Genomic DNA, 24,532 nt, shown 5'->3' with positions numbered 1-24,532 from the left:
TTTAACACTTCCGTAACTAGTCTATTTTCGCAGTTTATTTCCTGTGTGATTTCTATGCGTATTTCCATGTATATTACGTGTTTGTCGATAAGATAGGATTTGTGTTGTATCTTTAGTGTCATACTAGTTATTCTTATGTATATCTAGGTATGTTTTACTCGGTTTTTAGTATCCCATTATAAGTAAATAGTTCATGACTGTGACGTCATAGACCAATTCCGTATCTTGTGTTACGTATGTAACCTACGGTATTTGTACTGTGTTTTTATTTGTTTATTGTATTTCTTATTGGAGTATTTGGTTGTATTAAGTTCTTACAGGTGTATAATTAATCTAGTTAGTTAACTTAGTTACTCTGCTGTAATTGGAACCGCAAGAAGATTATTTTGTGAACGACATCTATTGCAACTTCAGTGTCCGATAAGCTGGCAGAAAGAACCTGAGTGGTGATATCAATTTTGGTACGCCACACTATGATGCGAAATCAGGGCGCGATGATTCAATTGATGCTAGGTCACTCCTCTGGCGTTGGAAAATGGAGATTTCTGCACAGCGAATGTTTACGCAGAGATTCACAGTTCTGCTAAAAAGTTTGAATTGTAGTTGTATGATTGAGATTGTAATTTGAACATTGCTTTATGCAATATTGTTCTGGTAATTTGCCACAATAAAATGCAGCAGGAAACATATCAGCTCTTTTTGTATGTTGTGCAATGGCAGAACAGTTGCCGTGATGTGGAAGAAAACATTATGCATATCCTTGAGTTATGTAAGAACCTGTCTTGAATTATGCAACTTCGCAGATCAATTGGCATCGATTACAGTATGTTGTTGAACTATAAAAATAATATACTATAATATAATATAATATACTCTTGCACAAATTCTAGCACGAATGCTCATTACCCCTGTGTAAGGATTAGCCTACTTACAATATATGCAGCTCCACATTAGTGCCAATGTACCACATGTATATATTTGGAGTGCCGTATTTACCATTAGGCAACGTCAACCGAAGCCTAGGAGCGTCATACGGTTTCGAACTATAATTTTAAATTAATTCAACATACTTCAATCAGTTTGGGTGATTAGCTTTGGTATTCACGAGCGAATTTATTTATGCTGTCATAATATACTTTGAAGAACTATTATGACGTCATCATGAGTCGATAAGGTTTTATAAAGCAGGCTTCCCAAACTAGGGGCCGCGGCCCTGGAAACGAATTTTGAGGGCCGCAAAGATAACACCAATTTCACACAAAGTACTATATTTGTTGTACTTTTTCAGACTATTAATTTGAAATTCAATTATTAAAAAAGGTATAAAACAAAAATTTTCACGATATCGTGTTTCCCCAAAAATAAGACAGTGTCTTCAATTTTCATTCGAAAATAACACTAAGGCTTATTTGTGGGGTATGTAGAGAATAACAAGATTTTTTATTATACCAATATGGATACCGATTTCCTTTTACTTATAAATAGCACGTTTTTATTTAAAAACTGCTACATAAAGATTATTAACCTCCAAAAAAGTTGCGCCCTCCAAAAAAGTTGCGGCTCCCCGTGAAAATACGTATTGATACTTTTCAATAAAAGACCTTTTTGCAATGAGTTTATTATAAACGAACAAACAAAATCTAACAACAGTCAGTGAAATCACATTTAATGGACCCTGGTAGAAAAGCCTGCTTTATATAAATACAAAATCGCAAAAGGGATGGGAGTGCGCAACGCTCTTTGAACCAAGGAAAAATATTCTTTATTTTCATAATTAAACTTTTTATTATAACACCATCACATATGAGATCGATTTAATGTTACTTTTTTCAGTAAAAGTAGAAGATATAGGTTGGTTGAAAGGTTCACGAATCAGGAAATTTTGTGTTGAATATTAACTAATATATGATTGAATATTTTACCAATTTTATTTATTCTTAATGTTTTATTGTTTCCCATTATTGCAAATGATCTGTATATAAATCAAATTCAATTTACCGTTCTATGTTGTTCACTTTCTGTTACGTAGGGTCTATTGTTACGTAACAGAAGAGATGAACCCTACATGCTGCAATTTTGTAGGCTGCAGTTTATTCATTTGCTGAACCGAGATTATTGAACATAAGAAATAAAAGTTAAACCTTTTGATTTTATTTTTTGGCCTGCATGAATATAAACCTCAAAAAGCATAAAGTACACCTTAATGCTGACAAATTGTGTTTCATTTTGAGGCAGCATATTTTTCGTGTAGGTGCGCCGCGAGTTTTCTCCCTGATAATTTGGCGTCGCACATTTTGATTTTGATCAATAAGAGTGAGTAACAATTCCGGATAAGAACCATGCCGCACCCATTACACATTTAGTAACGTTAATCTGAGTAAATATGTCCTTATTTTTGTTATTGAGTAGGCCTACTAAGAGTTGAGAATTACGGCAGCTGTGTCAATAAAATAGCGAAAATGCACATTTCGAACTGTTTAACATTATTAACGTGAACAAGCGCCGCGAAAAATGTTAATATATTAAAAGGGGCCGCGAGCTCAAAAGTTTGGGAAGCCCTGTTATGAGGCATCATTAAATAGGGGATCACAAATGACATAGATAAATTATAGACCAGGGGTGCACAATCTTTTTGCTATTGGCTGCCATATTGCATTTATTGGTGCTCCCGAAGTATGCGAACCAAGATGGCGGACATCGGAACGTAACATGGGTAACAGGTTAGGGTTAGGCGATAATTTTTTTTCCAATTTTCCTTATTTTAGTCCTATTATCAGTTCGAAGACTAGCCAAGATCCTCCCGTAGTATTTATACCTAAAATTATGGCATAACCCTAACCTAGTACACATATTACATTCGGAAGCCCCCATTTATTTGTATTTAATGCGGCCGACAGGGAGTTGATGAGCGCGCCGAATGAAAATTTTCGATTACTTCACAGTTCCCAATAATTACAAATGCTTCAATGAAACTTTTCGATAAGAAAATGTAAATAGATACAAGATACAATCATATTTCAATCTCATCTCGCTCATAAGCTATACGTGAGATACACAATGATCCTTTTTTTTTAACAACTAATATCCGTCTGGAGATCCCCCTCTTCTATCGTCGACTTTAGCAGCCAGTTTATTGTTATCCAATCTCACAATAGCATGAACGTTAGATTTGTATCCACTTAACATTTCTACATCATGGCCACGTTCTTTGAGTCCTTGAACTACTTCCTGTTTAAAAATAATTCCGAATACGTCTAGTCATTTGCGTCCATCGGCCTAATTGGATAATATTATCAGATTTTGTAACAAATTCCTGATATACTACAAGCAAAAATAGCATAATTTATGTTGCGGTTATTTGATTTTTTAAAGCTTATACTCCAGTAATTCTTAATTAAACCTATTTTGAAATAATTACCGATAAAAAAATAACAATGAAAAATTGCTATGACGCACCTCGTCCATATTCTCTTCTAAATACAATATATTTGCTTCCCTGCCGGGATGTGTTGGCCTTTTTGATCTAATCGCCTCGTCAATGCTTTTGTTGAACCACAAATGTTGCATGATTGACTGAGAAATAAATGATATGAATGAAATTTAGCTTTGACGTAATGTAGGTTGTACTCTTGTAACTTGATAAAAATGTTAACTACATTTCTCGTTTCCTACTCGAAAGATCCAATTTTTGAATAGCGTGCATAGGAACATATTTTGGTACTCCAAAAGTATGCGCACCAAGATGTTTCACAACCTGAATCCTAACCGGTACACACATACTATGTTCAGGTTGTGCGCCATCTTGGTGCGCATACTTCTGGAGGTTCCATATTTTATTAGTAGCACCTCTTCACTGTTTTGTGTAAAACAGTTTCCGCTTTACCTACGACATACAAACAAATCAATTTTTATAAAAGGACGAATACTTATTTTTAAGAAGCAATTATTTGACGAATTGTGTTATCATATCATATATATGTTGATATGAATGTCGTGGATATTCTCATTTTGATACTTAGCACCACCTTGGAAATTTCGTACAATGAAACATCATGATTTTTATTTATTGTGTTGTCACAAGATGGGTATATTGCACCCCTTGTAACCTAATATGAACATTTTGTTGTCGACTTACCCAAGCAACCGAACTTAGGAGAAATGTGCCTCCAGAACCGCCAAATACCATTTTCACGGACGTATCTTTTATATTTCGATTGAGTATAATAGCTGGAGCAATGTAAGTCAATGATCTTTTGCCGGGTTGGATCCTGTTATATGATTTATCGGCATCCGCAAGACCGTCTGTATAATAAAGTATGTCTACTGTTCAACTAGATACGTTTTATCATTTGTAACAACAAACAAGTAGTCAACTTTTTTACAAACCATTCACAAATGCCACAATCTGGTCATTGAATATGATGCCAGTTCGTTCGCCATAAACGTGGCTGCCAAACCTGAAAATTGGAGTTTAAACATGAGAATTCCATACTTGTTATATCAATTCATTTTTATCGGATTTTTTTTTTTCTTAGACCACTAATGTATTTTACGAACCCAAAAGAAATATAATCTTGAAGGAATCATGGACAAATTACTCAATGTTGTATTGTTTGAATTCGTTGATTCATTGATGTCAAAATGAAGAAGAAGCATTCTCGTGGGCACCGGATTCATTCTGCTGGTGCTGTTATAGTAAACATTGTCACAACATACTCATAATATTTTGTAGGCGATATCAAAATTAGATAACGTCGTATATCTGGGGTAGCAATATCATAGCTTATCAAAAATTTATGATAAAAAGCTGTGATATGATTTGGATTAGCAAATTAATTTTAATTTAGTTCTCAGCATCTCAGAAGTTGTCGATCTCGATATTTTATTCAGTGCTTACATTGAGTTCAATTAATTATTGTCTGATGCTTTGAAATCAAATTTATGTTTAATTCTAAACAAACTAAACACGCTCTATTTATTGTGCTGGTCATAGCAATTGCACTTCCATCTGGACCGACAATTCCCAAATGCCCCGTCCCACATTCTTCCGGAAGTGGAAGGATTTCTTCGTAATATTCTTGTGAATGAGTTTCGAAATCGTCAATTTTCATTCTTATTTCTTCGCAATACTCTTCAGTAAGCATTTCATCGACGATCTGAATCAAGTAAAACTATAATAATCATAAAAATCAGAAAAGCCTCAGAGTTCAATCAATGACGCGAATCCTATCCTCAGCTGAAATTTTTTGGAGGCATTTATTGGGTTAAATAATTTGTCTATTGTACAGGAACATACGGGGGAAACGAGTAGATTTTTAGTCATAGCCTTAATAAAAAAAATGTTACCTTCTTAATATTATGTGGATAGAAATCTGTATCTCCGAGCCTTCTTTTTTTACAATATGCAAATTTCATCGCCTCAATAATTCGGTGATATGTCAAAATTTTGTTTTCACGCAAATCATCATCGTTAAATTGATAGCCTGTAAACGTATTTTGTTTGTTTTTATTACGGATACTCTTACCACTCAGATGGCGTGCGAATTTCCGAATTATAGATTAGTATTATTTCAACATCATAAGTATAAGTACCTAATTTGGTTGTGCTATTTTTCAATACTTGTTATTTTATACGCCTTGATTAGTTATATATTTTTGTTGAATTTATACGCAAATTGACGGATTGTGTTTTATTTATACAAGAATTTGAGGTCGGTGATTGACTGAGAATGGCATTCAGTGGTGGCATTCAAAGTTTGTCAGCCGATTCCATCACAATCATTTGTCGTCGCAATCATTTGTGACGATTTTCAACAGCGTAACTTTTCAATACCGCACGTGCGAAACCCGAATTGGGTTTTATATTATTACCTTTTAGAATGCCAAGTAAATAGGCGAGCACGGGTCCTCCTGATGGCGCTCCTGGTACAACCAGCGTAAGATTCTCATTCAGCTGCAGCTTAACCGTTTCTTTCATTTGAACTCTGTAATTGAATGCTTGCAAATTAAGATCCAAATAACTCCGAGCAATAATAAGAGGCAAGTTATTAAATTATAACCTGGTGAAAATGAGAAGATTAAGAAATGCAATGCTTTTCATATCAAGGTTTTAGAATCGGTGTTAGGCGTTTTTTAACGTTTTTTTAGTAGAATCTCGAGTTGATTGGTTAAATTCTACAAAGTGGAAGTCTAAACTGCAGTTTTATGTGGTGTTCAAGAACGTAGTATATACATATAATCATACTGGATCTGGAAATTTCGGGGGAAGCATTTTACCCGGATGAATTGAACCGTTCACCCGAGTGACCGACGCTTGACGTAATAAGATATAATTCAAGCTCGTTACGTTCCAAAACAATTTCTCGTAATCTTATCCCGATATCGCTCGAAATTGTTTACAGATCAAGATAGTTTCACGATTGCTCTACTGCAAAAGATATGCAGCGTACTTATATGGAAGTATTTCAGTAAAACCGATTCCGTTATTGAATGTCATTTATGTGACAAAACCTTCCGTGTTCGATGTGTGACTTGCTTTTTGAGATGTCATAAAGAAAACAGCACCAACTGCGATCAGGAGCTTCTTGCTCTATCAGTTTCGTATGCTGTGATACGAGTGTACCATCAGAGAGTGTTACAACACGACCGGAAATATTATCAATTCAAAGCGTTTTTGACTCTTTCCTGACAATGCTAGTCATTTTCGAAGAAATTGTACAGAATGAAGATGATTTATGCCTGAGATGTCATTTAACGGTAAAAATAAATTGTAACCCTTAACCATCTAAAATCGGTTAACCGATTAATCATTCCCAGCCCTAAATGCACAGTATTTACTATTTTATCAGACACATTGTGTAGTCCAAAAAAGATTTGAGGCATTTTTCGAAACATTAAATTTATGGTTTATGTAAAGCAGGGATGTGCAACCTGCGGCCCGCGGGCCAAATGCGGCCCGCAAAAACCAAAATTGTTCCTGTAACTATCAGAAGGCCTATATGTTGCCTATAATATGTTGCAGTTTCACCAAGTCATTTGTATCTGATCCTCCTGTATTAAAAGTTGCACACCCTGATGTAAAGCACAATACTAGCTGATATTTACGCATGACTTAATTTGATATCAAAATATTCGGGTACCGAACTATATTAATTTTATAACCATTTAAACGTATAACAAAATTTAATTCTGGAAACAAACATCCATTGTACGACAGACCTATATTGAGTGAAATCTTTCTTTTCGATCACAGACGGAAATCCGAACCCATCGTGTATATCATCTAATATCAATTGAGTCAAACTTCCGTTATAAAAGGCATCAGCTCCTTCTGTTGCTATTGTACGAAGAGTTACAGCTAAGGTCAGCCGTGTTATTATATCTCCAGCTCTTTTAAATGTTCCATCTGAACGTTGGAGAAATTTTCTAAAATAAACCATTTTTAAACAATTATAAGTTTTTTGTTTGCCCATAAGCCCAGTGCTTATTTTTATTAAAACAAACAATTTCTGATATTATTATGGCCTCTAATTCTTGTCCTGTATTGTCTATTACTTTTTGCATCCACGATTTCTTCCGTCAATTGTGGAAAAGTTTGAAAGAATGAACATGAATTGATATTTCTGTGCTCTGTTTTATAGAAAGAGTTATTCTGAAAATGTGATAAAATATGGCCACTTGTTGAATCAATTAGTCTATCCTTCTGCATTTGGTTGGAATTCAAATAAAATGTCTTACTTCAACCGTTTGTTCTCTTGCACCAATGGCATCATGAGGTCCAGCCAGTTTTCTGTGGACGAAGTCATTTTAAACCCTTTTTCAGCTACTAGAATTGCGGGCTCAAATACGCGTGACCATGGTAGTTTTCCAAACATCCTATGAGCTTCCCAGAATCCTAGAATTTCGCCGGGAATTCCGATGGAGGATTTCCCTAAAATAAGAAATAACGAAAGTACCTTCTGGCACTCTTTCTTCAAACCCTAAAAACAAGCCTGGAGTAGCGAAAAATATTGGATATTTCTGCACGATTTTGTTACGGCTTATTAACAAGCATATATTCATCAGCGCGAGATGGTTATGCGAATGGATTGCTGTACTTCTCGTCATCTCAGACAGTTTACGTAAAATAAAAACCGATTTCAGAATATGAAACCGATTAACACTCACCGTACGTTTGCCCATACTCGTTGTCTACATAAAATTTGCCATTTGTTAATGCCAAAGGAGCGATCGACCTTCCATCAATAGAATATTCGTTTCCAGATTCTGCATCGTAGTAAATCATGATACATCCGCCTCCGATACCGGCACTATTATATATGATGAAATATCGACATAGTAAACATGAAATTGAGAAGTTTACAAAAAATTACAAAAATCTTGGTTTTTTTACTCCATTCCATAACGGCATTTTTTTGAATTTTAACAATTATACTGTTGAACTGTTTTTTAATATGTCACAAGTAAAATTTTGAATTACCTTTGAAGCGATATCACACCAAGTGTTAACATAGACGCAATCGCAGCATCGACAACGGAACCTCCCTCGGCAAGAATATCCTTTCCCACCGTGCTTGAAATCGAATTGTTACATACTACAGCTGCGAATTCAAATTCCTTGTAAGAGGCCCCGTCGTTTGATTGTTTACTGTACAATATGAGAACACCATACAATTCATAATCTTTGTTTTATTCTATCAATTTACTTCCCATTGATTAGATCTACAAAGAAAACTTTTTCACGTACTCCAACACCAATGCTATCAAACTTTAATGAAAATCTTTCAAAATATTTACCTATGATACGTATATTAAATATATTCAAACATATATATTTCATAGTATTGAAATGGTTTGAAACATCGCCAAGTCAGACAAAAAAAAAATTCTTACCCCTTCATCCCGTCGATCAGTATATTTCTGAATGCTAGCATGTGTAAGATAAAGGTAAACTGAAGGTAAGATAAAAAAAAATTATGTCGCCACACGAGCGATGGTCCTAATCAATACTGCCACATTCTGTCTTGCTAAATAAAGGCTTGTCATCGCAATTCAACGTTTCTTGTGGCGCACATCAGCCAAATAACGCCAATCCACTGTAAAGCAAGTCTCGCCATTGATTGTTTTTAATGCTCTGAGATGAAAGGACAATCCAATTTGAACCTTTTTCTGCGGTTTCAAATTCTCAAAAATCTCCAGCAACCTAACTTTGGCATTGAGTACACTGGATAAAATTTGCAAACAATTTCCCATACATTACCCATTATTTTTTTATTCTTGTTAATTCATCATTTTTGGAAATATTTACGGCTATTTTAGGCACGTCGACAGTGAAGGCATGTTTGGACATGTCAAACAAGTTTATTTTATTATTTCATTTAAAAACGTAGTATGATATTAGTATTTAAGACTTTGACGTCGCTTTTTGAACGAGGAGTGACTTGGATCGTTTGCTCAATTGTGGTTGTTAAAAATCGGTTTTACAGGCAACATATGACCTAATTGATTTCAATTTTTGGTTCTTAAATATGATTCGCTATAAGGTCGCTATAAGGCTACTTCTATTTTTCAACTAATTTTAAGAGGAGGAGAAAGTATATGAATATAACCAAAATTAAGATGTTCTATTTTAATTCAATAATAAACTTTTTTATAGAATAGGGGAATACGTTCCACACTTGTCCACTGATCTTTTCAGCAAACTCAGTGATTAGCTAATTCCTTACCGTACTGGTGCCGATTTTGAAGCATGTCTGAAATATTAGTAAACTATGTGATCTATTTCAAAAATATAGCGATTATATTTCTGCTCTGCGAAATTATAGTACGGTCTACTTTAACCTGGATTCGATCTAACCCCTGGGGCTCGGTTGAGCTGTTCCAGGGTTTCGAAAAAGGTCCTTTGAAGCAGTTCTATATCAGGAAATTTCTCTGTTACCCAGCCTTCCAATTATGAAAAAATATCAATAGTTCATATCAGATATACAAACTTACACGTTTAAATAACTCGCTCAGATTTAAGTTTTAGTAGCTCTGTCATTGGCGGTTACAACTTTTCATGTCAGCAGACTTCATCAAAAAATCATATATAATATCGCCACAGGTATCGTAAGATTTTTATGTACTTCTCTATGACGAGCGCTCAAGCGTTGATTGGTCGCGCGACGTATTTGCCACGATTTGATAATTATGTTCCGATATTTGGGTACTCGACGCTTAACCTTCAGACCGCAAACAACTCAACCGTAATAAACAAGCTTCCTGCCTCGTTTTGAGTTAAGTTATTTTACTGTTTTATCGCATCTTCGTATTGATTTTGTCGTCATCGTTTTATTTGAAAAATATAATACACAACCAAGATTTTACACGTTTTAACTAGATACTTGTAAACGGATAGTTGAAGACGCGCAGTTACGGTATGCGCTGAGTCATAGGGAACAACCATTCAAAATCCTAACGAAACACTTCAGCAAGTGATAAATTTGTGGCAAAGAACATTTCGTTGCAGAATTCGCACTGAAAAAAATCATTAGACGCAACAATGACTATTATTGACTGCCACAGAACAGTTGGAAGGGGCTACGATACCGGTGTCAAAATTGATTTTTATGCAATTTTCTCTGCATACTTTATGCTTCCGGTCTAACTAGTTTCATTTCATTTCACATGGTGTTTTCACTTTCTCGTGCATGAATTGTTGGGTTATAATGGGACTTGGGATTTACAAATCAAAATAACATTATGAATGCCACTTTGCTCCGCAAATTGGCGCGGCGCGGTGGTGTGGCTCAGCGGGCTAAGCGTTAAGAATACGCTCGCCACCGCACATCTAATTACTCTGCGTGGGTTCGCAGGTTCGAATCCCATGTAAGGATGGTTATGTGCAAGAGGATTGCTGGACTCCTTCCTGTCGTTGGGTGGTTCACGTAACCGCTGGTCGGTTACGGCTTCCTCCACCACCAAGTCCATGCTTCCGAAAACAAACAATACAGTAAAATTAATCCCATACCCGACTTGGAATGGTAACCGGACGAGAGGCCGTGGTTCGCCATATGGATAAGCCGTCTTATCGGCTTTTCTCTCCCCCGAGATAAATATGTAAATCCTATCCTAATTCTAAGCTTTGTAGTAGGTCGGCAGGCCATTTGACCTAAAGATACCGGTCGAACCTTGTCTACATATAACGAAAGTTTCACATGACTGCAAGGTAGACGTAGAAAATATTTCTAAATTCCTAATATTCCCAAGAAACGAAAATAGAACGACAATTACTTTGCTTTTATCAAAGTAAATCGAGATGGCCTATCTAGAATGTGCGCAACCGCAGTAGTATATATTTACGGCGCAACGCATGCTCGTATTTTTGAGATGGTGAACAAGAGGTCACGAGTGCTAAAATCCTCTAGGGTAGGAACCACTGATATATAACAAAAAATTAGGTTACTTATTATAAGTTTCCGATTGCGCTAATTGAAATGTTCAATAATATGAGGTTCGGCAGAAGAATGCAGCAGTGAACACCCCCCCCCCCTATAGGGGGTGAACACACCCCCTAAAATTTCAGTTCTGAAGGAATACAACATTATGCGCCATTATGATCAGTTGACGCGCGTATTTCGAAATTTAATTCATCGCTTGATTCGTACAAAAGTCAAACGATCATGTTCAAAAAATGTGAAATGTGTAACAAAACAAGCCATAAGTAGCCATTCATACGATGCCATATGCTAGATGAGCAGGTAACTTCATTAGTCACTATAAGTCGTAAATTACTTGCTGAAAGCCGGGCTTGTTATTTATTCCTCGGGAATTCTATCAGCTAAATATTATAATTATTAATTTCATTACATAACAAACTGCGATGCTAGATGTATCTAAAATCAAGCTTAGAACCTATTTTGGTGCCTATTTCTCAAAATTTTCAGCCGTGAACCCCAGCCGTGTCGTCGCGCACTTTTCGCTCGCCTTTTCTGGCCCTACATTTTTATTCTGCTGTGTATTTTGGCTCGCCGTCAATCAACTTGGGAGCCCCCTCATGTACATTGTTTCTTAAATACATACCAATTTTTTGAAAGTACAAATAGTTTCATCGCAATAGCAAATTATTTTCCACCCCCTAAACTTCGAAACACCCCCCCCCCCCTAAAATGAAAAGCTGGGGAACATACTGGCTTGCAGAATAGCCCAGGTGTTCGGAAGGCTTGCAAATGTTTAGAACCACTGCATAGCACAACCCACACTCATAAAGTCACTACAAAACGAAATGACTTTTATGTATCCACTTGTGTATACTCACGAAACATAAGCTGTTAAAGTTTTACGTACTCAGCTTGATCTTTTACATCGATTTTTGTCTATTTTCTATATCCAGGGCTGTGGATTTTTTTACTATAATAAAAACATCACATTTATATAAACACAATATTACGTAAATATCATTGCACTTAAAAAACGAGCTTTTTGTAAATTTCCACCTCTTCATCATGCGGATTAACAGTTTACCATTTTTAGTTGCAATACTTTTTTCACAGTTAATAATATTTTTATCGTATATAAAATTTGACAAAATAAAAACCCTCCATGACGAAGTTAACATATGTATATATGGAATAATTGTTACATAATAAAACACAATATGTGGATTCGGGATCGGATATTTTTTGCCATTAATGGAGTTGAAACCGGAACAGAAATTTCACAACCCTCGGTGTCTCAGTTCAGATTTCCATAAACAGATACATGGCGGTCAGAATCAACATTTTCAACATAAACTGAAAAACACTAAATTGCTTTCACTACTGATCTGGACTGAGAGGCGTGGGTCAATTTTCGTGAATATTTTTTTTATATTTCATCACCAAATGCACACCGGTGCTGATCACAGAGGGATTCAGGACTCCGAGCAGCATGACTCCGTTTTTTTGACAAGCAGGAGTGCAAATCAAAATGACTATAGGCTAGTCACTTTGGTGCAGATAAATATATTTCAGTTTTTTGTGTGAATGACAGTTCATCGTGAGCGAAACTAAATCCTAAAATGTGATGTTGTAAATTTTATTGTTTTGTCTCAAGCTCAAATACACGTTACCACAACCTAATGTAGACGGTGACACTGTGTAGGTGAACGGCTGATTGATTGTCACGATTGTAGCTGTAGTAGGTACCTACCACCAGGCTACGGATTGTGTAGAACAGTGGTTCTCGAACTTTTTGAAAAATAATGCATAACGGTTCCCTTTCAATTTTTCTGATGACTCGTGGTCCACCAAAGAAATTATAACAACGCAGTATATCAAGCATTCATCTATTGAATGACATTAAGAGTGTTCAATGAGATGTGTGCGCCTGCTCAGCTCCCACTAGTTAGTCTACCTTGGGTTCTGTTTTGGATAATGCAACTCTCATATCTTGTTTTAATAGTGAGTAACATAGAAAAAGATGCCCGCACATTCGTAAGTTGTTGCAAATGGAATGAAGCAGTTTTAGTGACATCGGGATTGGACGGTCCAACTATGGTCTTTTTTTCCTCCAGAACTATCACAGCAAAACCAAATTTCACATATGAATTGTTATATCTAAATTTATTTTTTATGGCGGGCCGCGGGTCTTATTTTTAATCAGATGCGCGCGCCTTCCATAAACCACACACTCCGATTTACGGTACTTGCCACTTTCCCCAACATTTGTTACGTAACACAGTAATAATGTCTTTGTTAGAGCGTGTCATGCTTTGTAGAAACACTGTAAAAGCAAGACATCAAAACTTTACTTCAGATCAAAGTGCTTCTGTGCCGAGATTAACGCTGTCTCGCGGTCTCCCTAAAATCGCTTCACGGACCCCTAAGCGACCGCGGACCCCAGTTTGAAAACGAATGGTGTAAAAGGACTAGGGATAGCTGAATACATACTTCAGTATGGGGGCCCGCTGCTCAGTACAGTGCTCTGCACGGGAGGCGGACAGCTCAACTACAGGACTACGGTACTTTCTAGTGCAACGCTTCAAGAGGGCAGTAGGGTACCTGTATGTCGCAGTGGTGTAAATTTCGATTTTTAAAGGGCTCCAGTGGCATGGAAACACACAAATTTATGTGCACAAGTGACATACAGACAAATTTTGAAATCAATTTATAACAAAAATGTATCATCTAATTTCATATCATTTACGGTACTGTTTCTCTTATTTTTCAGGCTTGAATCGCGAAAATGACTAAACGTAGGCGCCATAAGATGGAAATAAAGGACAAAGTGTCCATGAAGGAAGCAGATAATGATAAAATTTTAAGTATTTTGGATAAATATGCTTCAGAATTTTTAGGTGAAACACAGCCTAAAGAAACACAACCCAATACCCCCATAATTCCATCCACGGTGATGACGAAAGAGGAAAATGATAATAAATTAAAAAAGGAAGTTGAAATTGTCATATTTAAAAGTAAAAAAACTAAAAATGAAGAACCGGAAATAAAAAAAGCATCACCAACTATTGTTGGTACAGACTCACAGTTCAATATTCCAAAGTCTAAATATACAAATGAAAGACTAAATTCTTCGGAAGTTTTAGAAAAATTAAAATTCAGCGTTGGCTCGTTTGGAATGAAGGCATTTTCGAAAGAAGAACAGAGAGAACATGAAAGAAAAAGAGCAATAAAACTTGGAGCAAAACCGACAAAACGGAAATATGTTAATTATAAAATTCTCATGGAAGAACAAAAAAGATTGAAACAAGATACAAGTTCTGGCAATAATATATTGTCGAACAATAGAACCGAATATAAAGAAAAGACGAGTGGCATGCCGAAATTCTGGAAACAAGGCGATAAAAGTTTGAATCCGCAAATTGGAAAATATAAGGATGGAGTTTTAAAACTTTCATCAAAAGATATTAAATCTGTAAACAGGCGCCGATAATAAATTCTGCTTATTTTGATATTTCCCATTGACTTGATGCATTACATTTTAAACCAATTCTCAGATATAGATCATGAAAGTCATTTCCAATAGAGCACAGTCTCCTGATGCCAAGATCTGTCTATATTTGGTTCAATAAAACTAACACTCTATTTGTCTCTGTAACGAGGGTGTCTGGTACGGCGGTAATTTGCGCCATGCTTGTCTCGATAATAATTTTACGTGTGTCTGCCATCATGTGACCAAAATATTTCTGTCAACATTTTTTTGCTAAAAACTCTTGAATCCTACAGTAAAATTTTTTTTTTTTGGTAAATTGTATTATTTTTGGGAATCCAATGGTCAATGGTGACATTTTCAGATTGTGTATCCTTCAGTTTATTTGCACAGTGCCAGTTTGGCGATATGGAGGCCCAGACTGTCTCATAAAGGAGCGGTTTGCATTCACTGGTATAATTGATGTCTTCTAATGTTGGGGTTATTCTTGAAATTGGAGAACTGTACCATACTGCATTTCTATTGATACTTTTGCAAGTTTGAGGAATGTGTAGTTGATCAGTGAACTAACATATAATTATACTCTTTTACAAGTGTAGTATACAAAAATGAATCAACGTGGAACGATTAATGTTATTCCAATGATTTTCATTTGTATTGGTTTCATACAAAAACACTGTATATTATCATGTTTAACTTTGGACCAAATGAGTTGAACTAGCATCTATTTGTTGTAATGTCAATAAATTCTCAGATTTTCAAGTATAAAAAAAGGAAATAAATTAATGCATGGAACGAGACGGCAAGTTTTGTGAATGGTTATTTCACAATTTTAAAGTATATCAATAATATTGAAATTGAATATTCATTCATTTTGATGGAAACTTCGCCCAACAAAATGATATCATCGATTTGAGACCTGTTGCCGAATATAACAATTTCATGCGAATGTTAAAAACTTTGTTGGGCATATTAAAAAAAAATGCATTGTAATACTGTTGAATTTGGTACGTCATTGATGTATGTATTACATTTTTGATTTACTATCCATATGTGGCCTAGCCTTAATTGAATAAACGAACTGTTACTTTAATATTTACAGGTTAATTCTTAATTATAATAAATACGATGGGATCATCTAAAAAGCATAAGAAAGACCATAAACATCGAAAGCACAAGCGTTCAAGTCCTGCATATGATGATGAAGAGAGAGATGAAAGTCATAGTCCAGAAGAAAAAAAAAGAAGACGTCATGACGATGTAGAAACAGAAAAATCATATTCTAAACAAAAAAAACATAAGAAAAAACACAAGAAACAAAGTGAACGAGATCGAGATTCTGAATCCCCCCAAAAGTTGGAATCTGAACGTAATGGTAAGTCAAGACAACATCATGCTGAACCCACTCCAACATCAGCTAATGGCGAAGGTGACTCACTCAGTATTGAAGAAACAAATAAGTTGAGGTTAAAACTGGGACTCAAACCTCTCGACGTCGGTGGATCTTCCGGTAATGCAACCGAATCAAAGAAAGAAGAATTTGTTCATGCTCCTGCTGAAGATTTGTGGGAAAAGAAAAAACAGGATGATATTAGAGAAAAACTACGAGCCATTAAAGAAAAAAGAAACTTAAACAAAAAAATGGGGAAAATCAAGACTTTGGGAGAAGAAAATGAAGATGAAAATGATGCGGTATCTTGGGTAGAAAGAAGTAGAAAAATGGAAAAACAAAAAAAGGTGGCTGAAAAACGAGAACAAGAAATGGCTAAAATGGATGCAGAATTTGGTATTGGTGGTTTAATAGACAATGAATTTGCCGATGTAAAGAAAGACTCATACACATCTCGTGATTTGCAAGGCATTACTGTAAAACACTCCTTAGAAATGTTCAAAGAAGGAAGATCAGAAATTTTGACTCTCGAAGATAAAAATATACTTGAAGAAGATAAGGATGATGTTCTTGTTGGTGTAAACTTGGTTGATACTGAAAAAGCAAAACGAAATTTGGACGTGAAGTCCAAAGGTTCTGGATACAAAGCTTATGATGAGGAAGAGGTTGATGAAATGGGATTTTTTAAACAAAAGTCTATGCTTTCGAAATATGATGAAGAAATTGAAGGAATCAAGCAAGAGAAATTTACTATCGGTAATTATGGAAAAGTTGATACGACTTGGGAACAACAAAAAATGATGATGAAAAATGAAATTAAAGCTAAAGGAGTCAGCTTAGCACTCCCTCAACTCAAAATTGCATCTGAATATTTGACTGAAGAGGAAATGACAAAGTTCAAAAAACGAAAAAAGAAAGTGCGAAAAGTAAGAAAACGTGATCTAAAACCAGACGATCTACAACCTCTACCGGGTAGTTCAACATCATCTGATTTTGGTTCTAGAAGTCGAAATCAACGAGGAAATATACCTGGATGGGATGAAGGTATTGAATCTGCAAAAGTGGATGACACAAGTATAACATCTACAACTTTAATGAATTCGAAGAAAAATGTCATTTTTGACGAGGATGATGCCAGTAATGAACTTCAAAAAGCATTGGACAAAGCAAGACGGGCAAAACAGGTTAAATCAAACATGGTTACTGAGGATGTCGGTGCCAGTAAAGTCGTCGAACATTTAGACCTTTTAAATAAAGTTTCATTTGAAAATCCAATGGCCAATTATTCTACAACTATATCTTTAAATTCAACTGATGAATTTTGTCGTCAGCTCGGAACCGCCTCAGATTTGAATGTTATTAAAGAAGTGCCTATGGAAGAGACTTCCATGGACGACAGCGTTGATATGGACGTGGAAGATGAAGAAGAAGAAGAAGTTACGTCAGGATGGAATTTTGTGAACGATAAAGCCAAAGTTAAGCCAGTTACACAGGCAGAACCTGTCGATGATAGACATGCACCTATTGAAGCCGAGCCTCTTGCTGTAGGCGGCTTAGCCGGTGCACTAAAACTAGCCACGAGAAAGGGTTACCTGATGGAAGAAAAACCAAAAAGCTCAGTCACAATAACTAGTAAAAATATTGACCTGCTTTCTGCAAACTATTCCATTGAAGACAAAAACGCAGTTGATCATTTGGATAAATACGCTCACGAAAAATACTCGAAAGACCGTAGTAATCGCTACGATCGTGGAATTGTAATGGATTTTGAAGAAAAGAAAAATTATAAACCTAAAGTAACTATCGAGTATGTTGATGAAGGAGGTCGATTAATGAATCCAAAAGAAGCTTTCAGAAAATTATCTCACAGGTTTCACGGCAAAGGATCGGGTAAAATGAAACTCGAAAAACGACAAAAAAAGAAAGGAGAAGAAGATATGATGTTGAAAATGAGTTCGACTGATACACCACTTAACACAGTAGCAATGATGAAAGAAAAATTACAAAGCGAAGCAAGTCCTTATATTGTTCTAAGTGGAGCTGGTAAAACATTGCAAGCTGGTGGTGGAGGGCTGAAGAAATGATTAGTATTATAATTGTGAGACATATGAAAAATGAAATCAATTTTCATCGATGCAAATCAATATTTTTGTGTTGTTGTCGGGACATTCTGTTGAGCCGTAAATCATTGCAGCTTCCAATACCTATTACAAAACACTTGCAGGGGTACCATAAACTTTGTCATTCTGATTATCTTATGCCTTCTTTGTAGCAGTTGATTGGCAGATCATATTATGAAAATCTTTTGATGTTATTTTGGGCCATATCATTTTAAATGCCTAAATTATTGTTAACATGCCCACAACAACTCTTGTTTTGATAACATTAGAAATGTACTCCCTGCTAGAAACTGCCCTGACTTGACTTGATTTATATGTTAAAAATGAAAATTACCATGTGATCCGCTGCTTATGTTGGGTGTTTTGCATTAGGATATTCTTTTGTCAGTGGTTGTTATCGGACATAATATGATAATATTTTAATTATTTTTAAACCTGCTATTCTGTTCTAAATTTCTCGCCTCAATCAACAAGATTGAATTTTGTATGGGTTATAAAGATTATTATTTGGTGATGGTGAATAGACACTGATAAGTTATTTTAGAAATGTTGTATAGATATTTGTTGTAAATTTTTCAAATTTCATAGGAAAGTAATACCAGAAGTACTAACTGTACAGGTATCTCAATCTAGTTTGATAGCACATAAGAAGACTCATTACCAGGGCTGGGAGTTATTATGAAAACACTTTTACCTTTGAAAATTGGGTGAAATATCACTTATTATATTATGTTATGATTATAAAACTGTTTGCCATAAATATTAGTTTGGAATGTTGAAAATTGTATATGGATCAGAAATGTCCATCTATTAACTAGACGATCTGCTTGGTCACTCATATACATTAATTATTTGGAATTTTAATACTGATACATGCGAATTAATTTTACTTCCTTTGGATGTCTGTTGATGTTTAAAATTACTTGTAACCATTAACCATCTAATAGTAGTTAACGGGTCACTATTCCCAGCTCTACTTATTACACCATGACGCAGTAAAACCAAGTTAGTTTATGTCACATTTTGAGAAAATCACAATTTTGTTATTCTCAGTTCTGTAATTAATGTGGTAAAATAGGAATCTGATATTCTTTACAAAACATCATATTACATATGGCACCTAAGACTGTGTGTTTGGGGACGCCTAAAACACACCACTATATGTATATATTCTACCCCCCATTTTGGACAAAGTTTTAAAATCTTTTAGGGTTCAAAACAACACTGGAATTAGGACATATTGGCATTATTTCTACCCTCGAAAGTCGGATAGTATCACAATATTCCACTCATCAAATGCCGAGCTATTGAATCCAAAAAACAACAGGTGCTTGTTATAAAAAATCAAAAAAGCCCATCTCTAAAAAAATTTGACTTAGGCTATCTTGTTTTTACTGTGGCTATATATACCGTACATGATTGTCGTATGTCTATCAGCCTGTAACAGAAATTAGTTCTTGATCAATTACTTTTGCTTAAAAACTGTACATAAGCTGGTTTGTTTTAAGTACATATTTGAATCCTAGACCAAAAGATGACCCTGATCCACAGTGAAAAGAAAATCCTAAAAGTCCATTAGTACTTTGGTTTTACTGCGGCGGTTTTTGCTTGTAAAATTACTGCCTATTTTCATTGATATCTGAAGCAGTAACTTATCTGGTTCTGATCTTAGATTTATTATGAATAGCTTCAGGAAAACAAGGAAAATTGAGTGTGATGTGGTGTATTACAATTGACTTTGCCATAACATCTTGGTATGATAACATGCATTATACATGTATTTTACTTTGTGATATAAGTTTTCGCAATCTAGTTGTCCTTTTTTTAGATCCTACGTTTGTACCTTTATTACGCTCGATCTTTTTTTATTATTTATTATTTGATAGTTAAAATAAAATGTTGCTCCATAGCTGAAATGATCTGATTGTAGCACGATGGACAAGCTTGAAACTAGTAATGGGAATATTCTGGAAGATTTAGAAGAGGTGAGTTTGATGAAGTCCTTTTATATTTAACAGATATTCTCTGTATATAGTGTTTACTTTTACAGTTATTTGCTAGTAATAGTTACATGATTTTCAATAGGGTTATATGAATTGTCATTTTGATTAATATGGTCAAGCTGCTATGTTGAGTAAAATATATTCCATTTTTTACACTTTGATATTTTGCAGTAGTTATCAACTTCTTTTTCCAGACCTCAAATTACAATGGGTTATTCTCGTATGGTACTCATTTGTGTATGGACCCAACACAATAATTTTAAATACACTTCAATATGTATGCATAATTAGATAGGCTACATATTTATATTAACAAGCATTGAAATATAAGCCAGGACTGAAAGACTGGTTAAAAATCACAATGGCTCTGACTCTGAGCTTCATTTTTTAACTACAGAGCTGGGCTTCATAGCCATGGGAAAAAATAATTCGATGGTTGGGAGCTGAAGCCACTAAAATTTCTGGTAGCTCCATCAATTATAGAAAGGTCAGCTTCGATTAAATGTCACAGATCTGGCTATGGATATATCATAAGTATGTATGGAGTATAAAATGGGTTAATGTTTACAAATCAATTTCTTTTGCAGCTTGATCCAACAGAGTTTGACATTCCTGATGTTGAAGAACCTTCCTTAGAAAGTATTTTGAAAGAGGCTGAAAGTGAGACTGAAGATAATGTGTCGTTGTTGGATAATATCACCAATGGTTTTTCGCCCACATCTACAGGTAACAACATTTATATAATTGCTTGAATATGTTTTTTGCGATTTGTTACTTTATCGCTTGTAGCAGGTGATATGAAAATTGTGAGGTGACACTGATAAAGAATCTCACTACACTATTTGATGTATCATCTTTATAAAAGAATACCGTATTTCCCACATAATAAGCAGACTTTGCGAATAAGTCTAGTTCTATTTTTATTAATACCCATTTTTTTTAGTTTCTTCATATTATTATCCAAAAAGCTGTGGGCGAAAAATATGCTTTACTTTTTTTTCTATGTTTGTCAGATGAGCACCAATGTACGCTCTATTTTTATTGATTCTATTTTACTCAACTTTTCCTTAGTTACATACATGCCTTCTCTCTCTTTGACATGAGCTTATGTGCAATAGCACCTTGTTTTCACTATTCACATTTTGTCAGGAACTCCAGAGAAAAACATATCAAATGGTTATCTTAAGAAAAGTGAGATGGCATCCCTGAGTGTTCTGAAATCATTAGAAACAACATCAATCAAAAGTGGAGACAGTCAGGCTTCAAGGTATGAAACCAACGATATTAAAATAAATGATTATAAAATCAGCTCAGAAGGTGATCTAGAATTGAACCAAATATGAATTTTTCCTAATATCGTGTCTTTGAAGAAAAATAACCGAATGAGATCTTCAATAGGTTGTCATCATTATAGGCATATTTCTATTGTAATGGGTTCTCATGGTTATAGGAATAAATCGCTATCTGTAGAAGTCAGTCTACTGGGTCTAGTGCAAGTATTATTCGTCAATAGTTCACTTTTCTATTTTGAATTTTGTGAAAATCTAAACATTTGACTATGCTAAATTCCGGAATATTTCCAAAATTATATATGTTATATTGTATGAAGTGACACAACTCACAAGATCAAGCTCCATTCTTTTTAGTAAAAGTTGGATTCATGTGCTGTATTTTTGGTTGTTGTTTGGTTGGCAAATACATCTGACATGACTGGCCCCTCGTTCTAAATTAAGCTTGTTTTTTATTGTTTCAGTGTAAAGAAAAAAGATGCTCCACAATTCCATGGACCTGTTCTTGCATTTTACCGAATGCAAGCTCTGTCAAATCATATCATGTCATCTGCTGATAGAATCAATGCTGGAAAGCCAACATCATTGGTATGTTATGTTGTTATAAGAAAGGAGTCAGTCTTAGTTACTTAAATTCTGTAATTCACATCTAAATATAAGGTAAAATTTTTAGCTAGATGAAAAGGCAGCCTAACGGGAAATTCCGTTATTTGGACTGCGGGTTGCTGAAGTTGTGTCACAAGTTTTTGTTTGGATTCTGTTTCTTACAGTTTAATTCCCCTTTTCAATGAAGAGTCACTTCACAGATTTAAAATATTTATATATTGGAAAGATTAATATGGAAGAAATCTTAAAATGTTACATTCAATTTTTGTATATAGATATGCCATTTTCGAATGTTTAATAGGTTCTTATATGTAAAAGTACTGTAAGATTGAATATATTTTTTACAGGCAGTTTCTCAGTTGATAGCCATTGGAACTGCTCATGGAATTGCTTTAGTATTTGGTAAGTTAAAATTCATATCTACAGTATGACTAGAGCTTCATAGATTATCATAAATTCTATTCGTAACTCCACTATGTCTCATATTCCTCACAGATAATGATCAGAAGTTAGTTCATGTGTTGGGTAGCGTCAGTGTTGGTAGCAAGTATGGTTCTGTGACTGCATTGGCATTCAATATGGATAGCGACAGACTACTAGTCGGATATGCAAGAGGACAGATACTCATGTATGACGTGAAATCAGGGAAATTACTCCGAACAATAACAGATGCTCATCCTCCAGGATCTTCTGTTTTACATGTTAAGGTTAGTCAAGGATTGTTGAAATGAAATCAACTACTACATATGTAGACTAACAAAATGAAAAAAAAGCTTAAGTTTTGACTTTTATTGTTAATATTTCAAGTTATTACGAATGAAAACTTCTCTAAATTGTCACATATCTTCATTTTTGTTTTCTGTTCGAAAATAATTTATATTTGGGATGTTTTTTTTATATAGTTTTAGCCATTTCTGGTGTTCAAAGTTGAGGATTAGGTACTTTGAAGGACTTCTAATCCAAAGCTGAATGAGCTCCCTACCCCTGGCTTAGATTTCAATGTGTGTTTACACAAATATTCTAATGTGTATTTGTCATTCATTCTGAAAAATATATAGCTATGCTCACTATTATTTTTATACCTATTGCTTCATTTCGCTAGCGAACAACTGTTCCTTAAGCTTGCTTTGTATACTATCTAATGTGGGTTTTTCTCTTTCAGTTTACTGATGATCCTACATTAGCAGTTTGTAATGACAGTGGTGGATCAGTGTTTGAATTGAATTTCAGGTTTGTGTGGAGTTTCATCAATAATGGTTATAAGTTTAAAATTAGGTATGTTTTGTTTTTTAATTATTTTATATTGTTTTCAGGAGGGTTATGGGTGTGAGGTCTTGTGAGTCAAGGTGTTTGTTTTCTGGCAGGTGAGGCATTTTTTTCTTGATTTATACCAGGGATGGGCCACGCATGTTTTTATTATTATAAAAAAGAATACGGGTCTTAGATATACAATCGAAGTTTGCATTAATAACAAACTTACTGTTGTATCTTTTCCGCTAGTCTTTTAATTCTTTGATTGCTGTTGTGTGTGGTGTTGAGCTTAACACATACAGCACTTATATCAGAACTGTGGGAATTGCTGGTATTCGATTTTGAGAAATTCATGTCCAAAACATAGTTTGCATTAATTGGTGACTAGGTGAATTACCGAAATAATAAGTGGGGTCTCCCTGTTACCCACCTATGGGTTAGTAGTTAGCTGGCCCTAATAGGCCCCCAAATCATGCAAAAAGAAGTAGTAATATAGAATTTGTGAATTGTCTATTACAGAAAAAAGCATTATTCTAAACGCCTTTAACATTCAGTGCAATTTTATGTATTATGTTTTAAGTTATTCAAGTTAGCAGCAAAATAAACCAATGGCTGTAATTTGATATTTAGTATGTTTGTTTTTATCGACAGTCGAGGTGAAGTATGCACCATCGAACCTCTCCATATTCTGAAAACAATTGCTGATCATCCATTGAGAGACAGACATTTGTTGGCAATGGGAACTTTGACAAAGGTGAGAAATCACTCTTAATTTTTTGCTATGCTGTATCTTGTGCCATAGAATGAATGGTTGTTTATTGTATTCAAGGCTGGATATTTTTTCTAAAGGATAATAATTGAAATCAACGCATTATAACAAGGAAATTATTATTTGGAGTTAAAGGTACTAATCAAATTTAAGCGGGCAACAATTTTCTGTTTAATTATGATTGTGATATCTGCCATTTT

The 24,532-nt window shown here is 34.8% G+C and overlaps 4 protein-coding genes across 4 annotated transcripts in view; 3 read left to right on the top strand and 1 right to left on the bottom strand.

Annotated features, from left to right (window-relative positions):
• Positions 1-1,679: 1,679 nt before the first annotated feature.
• On the bottom strand, positions 1,680-10,096 carry LOC120331596 (glutathione hydrolase 1 proenzyme-like). The gene is made up of 12 exons (XM_039398692.2): positions 8,893-10,096; positions 8,480-8,647; positions 8,167-8,309; positions 7,738-7,930; positions 7,219-7,425; positions 5,872-5,984; positions 5,347-5,483; positions 4,969-5,156; positions 4,387-4,457; positions 4,136-4,302; positions 3,457-3,573; positions 1,680-3,228 (listed from the first exon to the last, which is right to left on the bottom strand). Exons 1-12 carry the CDS (start codon positions 8,931-8,933, stop codon positions 3,079-3,081), a joined length of 1,695 nt encoding a protein of 564 aa, XP_039254626.2. The 5' UTR covers positions 8,934-10,096; the 3' UTR covers positions 1,680-3,078.
• Positions 10,097-12,945: 2,849 nt separating this feature from the next.
• Positions 12,946-16,005, top strand: LOC120331442 (40S small subunit processome assembly factor 1-like). Its single transcript, XM_039398525.2, has one exon. The coding sequence runs from the start codon at positions 14,203-14,205 to the stop codon at positions 14,905-14,907; it is 705 nt and encodes a 234-aa protein (XP_039254459.2). The 5' UTR covers positions 12,946-14,202; the 3' UTR covers positions 14,908-16,005.
• Positions 16,006-16,022: 17 nt separating this feature from the next.
• LOC120331441 (U4/U6.U5 tri-snRNP-associated protein 1-like) lies at positions 16,023-20,243 on the top strand. Its single transcript, XM_039398524.2, has one exon. It carries the CDS (start codon positions 16,033-16,035, stop codon positions 18,376-18,378), a length of 2,346 nt encoding a protein of 781 aa, XP_039254458.2. The 5' UTR covers positions 16,023-16,032; the 3' UTR covers positions 18,379-20,243.
• A 14-nt stretch (positions 20,244-20,257) lies between these two features.
• Positions 20,258-24,532, top strand: part of LOC120331440 (vacuolar protein sorting-associated protein 8 homolog) — a 29,710-nt gene continuing 25,435 nt past the window's right edge. Inside the window, exons 1-9 of the mRNA XM_078113721.1 lie at positions 20,258-20,399; positions 21,005-21,143; positions 21,567-21,684; positions 22,171-22,294; positions 22,660-22,714; positions 22,808-23,019; positions 23,475-23,542; positions 23,626-23,676; positions 24,215-24,317. Of these exons, the coding sequence (XP_077969847.1) occupies positions 20,349-20,399; positions 21,005-21,143; positions 21,567-21,684; positions 22,171-22,294; positions 22,660-22,714; positions 22,808-23,019; positions 23,475-23,542; positions 23,626-23,676; positions 24,215-24,317 (921 nt within the window). The 5' untranslated portion in view covers positions 20,258-20,348. The remainder of the gene's footprint in view (positions 20,400-21,004; positions 21,144-21,566; positions 21,685-22,170; positions 22,295-22,659; positions 22,715-22,807; positions 23,020-23,474; positions 23,543-23,625; positions 23,677-24,214; positions 24,318-24,532) is intronic.

The sequence above is a fragment of the Styela clava genome, chromosome 6 (genome assembly GCF_964204865.1).
Source record: "Styela clava chromosome 6, kaStyClav1.hap1.2, whole genome shotgun sequence".
NCBI lineage: Eukaryota > Metazoa > Chordata > Ascidiacea > Stolidobranchia > Styelidae > Styela > Styela clava.
Note: the sequence above shows the minus strand (reverse complement) of the source record. Positions and strands in the feature narration are given on the sequence as shown.

Bases quoted from the DNA above. Each gene is read 5' to 3' on its own strand.
- LOC120331442 (XM_039398525.2), top strand. From the start codon at position 14,203: ATGACTAAACGTAGGCGCCATAAGATGGAAATAAAGGACAAAGTGTCC.
- LOC120331441 (XM_039398524.2), top strand. From the start codon at position 16,033: ATGGGATCATCTAAAAAGCATAAGAAAGACCATAAACATCGAAAGCAC.
- LOC120331596 (XM_039398692.2), bottom strand. From the start codon at position 8,933: ATGCTAGCATTCAGAAATATACTGATCGACGGGATGAAGGG. The intron at 8,648-8,892 runs GTAAGAATTTTT...CATATTGTACAG, and splicing joins CTGATCGACGGGATGAAGGG to TAAACAATCAAACGACGGGG. The intron at 7,426-7,737 runs GTAAGACATTTT...GGTTTATTTTAG, and splicing joins CAAGAGAACAAACGGTTGAA to AAAATTTCTCCAACGTTCAG.